Source organism: Montipora foliosa, chromosome 9 (assembly GCF_036669935.1).
Source record: "Montipora foliosa isolate CH-2021 chromosome 9, ASM3666993v2, whole genome shotgun sequence".
In the NCBI taxonomy this organism is placed as follows: Eukaryota; Metazoa; Cnidaria; class Anthozoa; order Scleractinia; family Acroporidae; genus Montipora; species Montipora foliosa.
In genome coordinates this window covers 36,728,117-36,733,116 of record NC_090877.1, presented here as the reverse complement: position 1 = coordinate 36,733,116, position 5,000 = coordinate 36,728,117, and the positions used below count along the sequence as shown (strand labels likewise).

The window sequence follows — 5,000 nt, the reverse complement described above, 5'->3', positions numbered from 1 at the left end:
TTCATAAGTCGGCTAAATCTGGGACGGTCGGAAAACTGCGAAATCCCCGATCGTCTGTGATTATCGCGACATATGAAAACTAGGCTTTAGGGGCAGAAACGTGACTAATTGAACGTCACGTGATAACGTGGAATTGTTTCACCGAACAGTAGGAAGCAATGACGCAACGCTACCAAATAATGTGGGTTCAATAAGGAAGAATTCTTGGATTTCACATGACGTCACGGCCGACATGTTGGTGTCACCAAACAATGAAATGGCGGCCATGTTGGTGTCCCGATCCAATCCTCCGGGAATTGAAAGCTATTATTATGCTAACGTCTTCTTTTGTTTTCGTTGAAAAACATGGCTGTTGATTTCGTGAATGAAACCCAAGAATATCAATATTCATGCGACGCAGTTTTATAGTACACTGATTTTTGGCAGTTCTTTTCAGAACAACAACTTAAAAAAAAAAACCTTGAAATAACAAATGCTCAGGTAAGGGAGACAAGTTGAGCTTGAAAGATCGATTCTTTCATCTCTATCTTTGCCTCGGAAAGGTCGTACCCAATCCACTTGAAGCATAATAAGTAAGGCGAACAAGACACAAGAATAGCGAGACAGAGACTTGTATCAAGGTCTCAAGTACATTGATACTTTGGATAAAGACAGTTGTAGTTGGTTACCTTCTTTTCGTTTTAACTCTTAACTTAAAATATATATATATATATATATATATTGCTGTACCCGCGTCCCCCTGGTTACTAGTCGGGTGTGCTAACCACTGCACCATCACGACAACCCTGCTGGAAACTGAGCAATCGGTGAGGTGATTGGTAAGCCACGGGGTTCCCCGGCGTTTAACATTCAGGAACAGGAAGAACATCCGAGGATGATTCACAGGCTACCAGCTAATAACAAATTATATTTTTGAATTAACAAGGCTGGAAATCCAACGATGTAGTCCCAAGCTAGTAGGATCCGAAGGATACACGACGCTTTGCTATGAAATATTAAGTGATTTGAGTGTACAAACAGCGACAGCGAACTACTAGCAGATCCATTGAATGAAAAAAAAAAAATATATATATATATATATATATACTGACTACTGATCTTCTCGTTCGCTTGTTCGCTCGTTCACGCATTAATTAATTCATTCATTCATTCATTCATTAATTCATTCATTCACAACGGATGTTGAAGCAAGGGTTGAAGCCCGCGTTTGCCCGGGCTTCAAGAAAAGAAATAATATCAGCTTACCAATAGTGCAGTTGGTTCCCGTAAAACCAGCAAGACATCTTTGGCTGCTTGGAGATGCCGCTTGAAAAGAAAGCAAAGTGTAGGTACGTACATATATAAAACCCTTCGTTCAAGGATAATTAGGGAGCTGCATGTTTGCAGCTAATGCTTACTTCATACGTTTTCTAGGTTATAAATAAATAAGTATTTCACTTTATTTAAAAATTTTATCCGTTAAAACTGCGACAATTGGTTTAAACAATTTAAAAAAAATGCAGACAAAAGCTACAGATTTTTGCTTATAAAAAGCTATTTTGGAAAAACACGAAATATAAATTTTGGAAGGCGTAAACCCTGCTCTACGCATAGCTACATGATACAGTGCCCACTATTTACGTATCCTTTGAATAACACATGTACAAGTGCCTATAAGCGGTTTGCAATCTCCAGAGACACAGATAACTATACTACAATATGCAATCGCTGGTAGACGAACACAAGGGACCAATGAGAGATCTTTTGTTCTCGTCCACCAACATGGCATCGATGACGTCACGTGAAAACTAACTATTGTTTGCATGGGGCTTAAAATCAGGCGTCACCGTCTCATTATATATAGGGACATTATATAAGGGACGACGACGGCGGCTTCGAGAACGCTGTACCGTTACCGTAATAATTTTGCGATTACTCCAAGTCGTTCGGCGTAGAAAATGCGAGTCCACATTCCAAGAATAAAATTGGTAAGGAAGCTGTGGATATTTAGAGAGGAAATTGAAAGGTTATCGTCCGGTGCTCGCATCCTCCACAAAACCTAAAATTTGATCATTTCACGACGTGGACAAGAAGAGGACGGCAAAGAAATGTATCAAAATGTGAAACGCACGTGCGTGTATCAAAATGTGAACTGCACGCCTTGCACGTGTGTTTTTCATTTTGACTCATTTCTTCACCGTCCTCGTCCTGACAACGACGTGAATTGACCAAATCTGAGGTTTCGTATAGGAGGTGAGAACTAGGCTATTCTGTTTTTATTTTTTTGCCAAACAATGACATTATTCTTGTCAATCTTATATTCCTGCGGAATTACTTGGCGTACGCACTCGCGAATAATAAATATAATAATAATAATAATAATAATAATAATAATACCTAAGAGAGAGCACAGAGTGGATGCTTCAAGCTGCGTTGAAGGAGAAATTGATTGTTGAAGAAGAGAGTCTGCAGGACTATGAGAGGAGGAGGAAAGACGGGAAAGTTAAAAACTGGAATGAGAAAGCCCTACATGGTGCGTTTGTCCAACAAATATCAGATGAAGCTGGAGAGGAGCCTTGGAGATGGCTCAGGAATGGATTCTTGCTGCTCAGGAACAAGCGTTAAAAATAAACTCGATCAAGTACAGCATAGATAAGACCTCAGAGACACCACTGTGTAGATTGTGTGGAGATGCCACTGAAACAGTACGACACATTGTCAGTGGATGCAAGAAGCTTACCCAGAGTGAGTATAGGAAGCGCCACGACAAGGTGGCCCTGCGGGTGCACTGGAAGATGTGCAGGAAGTATGAGATAGAGTTTAATGACAAGTGGTAGAGGAAAGGAAAGGAACTTTATCTAGTCGTTCTAGCGCTGAAGCACTAATTGTGGACACTGTAAATCGAAATTAACAATTAACACAACTCAAGTCAAATGTTGGTTTTTTCGAAGAGAGGGGAAACCGGAGTACCCGGAGAAAACCTCTCGGTGCAGAGTAGAGAACCAACAAACTCAACCCACATATGACGCCGAGTCTAGGAAACGAACCCGGGCAACATTGGTGGGAGGCGAGTGCTCTCACCACTGCGCCATCTCTGCATCCCAGGTATGATGGTATGACCATCAACGCTTGTCAGGAACTAGCATTTGAAATCAGAAGGATTCATGGAGCCTGGAAAGTCACAATAATACCTATCGTGATTGGTGCTCTTGGAAGCATATCAAAAGGTGCAAAGACCTGGTTTGGCAAGCTAGATGTACCTGACTTCCTTGGAAGTGTACAATTATCGGCCATCCTTAGAATTGCTCACCTGTTATGGTAAGTGTTGTGTCTCTAAGCTACGGGGAGTGGCTGAGACACAATAAACATTACCCAGTGGAACAACTGGAGAGAATCGAACTGAAATAAACGATAATACTGACATGATAATAATGACATAAACGATTCTGACTTCCCGTATTCAATTGCTTATTATATGTTATTTTTTGGATAATATCAGAATTCTTTTTTAGTTTATAGTTATGTAAATACTGAGTTCTTATAAACCCCATTGATATTTTTTATTAAAAAGCTCGTTTTTATCGACTTTTCTTACCCGTTTCTCTATGTGCTAATTGATTGTGATTTTTTTCATGTTTCCTGATAACTTAGACCATATAACTGGACCGATGTATCTTAACTATGTTTCCCATACGTAGTACGTGTTAATTCTGGGAATTGCAAAATCGTCCGCATTTCTAAGGCAATATCCTGATCTGTTTGAGCTAAAAAGACCTGCTATGTATCTAGGACACAACTTATTCTTAGAGTTGCAATGTTCTGCAGTGTTCTTTTGAGTAGAGTGCGTAGTTTCGCCCTAACTAGGATTTCGTTATATATGCCACGTACTCTTATCACGATATTCTCTATTTTCACAAATCGATCCCATAATACAGTTAATTTTGGGGGGTTATTTGCATTAAAACAGTGAATATCCAGTTTACTGAAACATGATACAGTTTCAAAAGTAAATGACTGGTATTGTTTTTACCCAATCAAAGAACCCGCCAAAACGTATTACATTATGGGAATGGGAAAGTAGCGAATACTTCACCCTCAATGCTTGCTTTCTCGTGTAATCTTTCCACCTTCCTACCATCCAACAATCTACAAAAAGGCCATATTATCTGACAATAGGTTAATTCGGATAAAATGAATGTTTCATAAATTCTTAATTTAGCGCTAGTAGATAAAAGATTCCTTAAAAGAACTTCAACTTTTTGGTAATTCTTCAACACGAGGACGGCACCCTGCCCAAGGTGGCTCAGGTGAAGCACTTTCCCCACCAACTTTTAACTTTATGACAACTCAAAAAATTGTGCAGGCTGAGATGTACATTAGTGTGGCAAGCTAAGATTGGACCACATGATCATAGACTGTATGAGACGATTTAATGTATTAGAATTCATAAAAGAAATATTCTATGATTTTATAAGTAAATCGAAATCCTACAATCTTTCGAAACTGAATAGTATTTCCTTGAGTGACCTGGACAGAAGTAGATTGATGAAAGGGCCAGCATTGGTTTGTGCCAGCGGAAAATCCGAGCTTTAAATGGCGTTTGCGAAAAAGGAAAGAGTTCAGCAGAAACTGGACAGCTTCGTTAGCAAGAGTCAAGGAGAGAAAGTATCAAAGTAAGACTATTTTTAAAAAATGAAATAGCTTTGGAAACTTCTTTGTCAATTAAAGCTTTCCAAAAACATGAATTGAAATCTAAAACAAATTGGCAATTGAAAATTTTCTACGAAAGTATTCAAGTTTAATGAATTGTTTTGCTAAGCTGGAAAAGTTTTTCCTACTTTGTTGTCTACAATGAAATCCTGGAGGTTCGGCAGCTTTTAGCGTTCAGATGTATCAGATTGCATCCTAGAGTACTCAAATTTTCAAAATTTCCTGGGAGGGCATGCCCCCCCGGATCCCCCTAGTTTCTTGTGCGTTCGGCACCCGTCATTGGCGATTTCGCGCCATTAATATTCATATTC

General features: G+C 39.3%; 1 protein-coding gene across 2 annotated transcripts in view; it reads right to left on the bottom strand.

Moving 5' to 3' along the window:
* Nucleotides 1-5,000, bottom strand: part of LOC137970191 (uncharacterized) — a 48,926-nt gene that overhangs the window by 32,591 nt on the left and 11,335 nt on the right. For both annotated transcript variants that reach the window (XM_068816711.1, XM_068816710.1), the window contains exon 3: nt 1,246-1,305. In XM_068816711.1, coding sequence (XP_068672812.1) covers nt 1,246-1,305 — 60 coding nt within the window. The remainder of the gene's footprint in view (nt 1-1,245; nt 1,306-5,000) is intronic.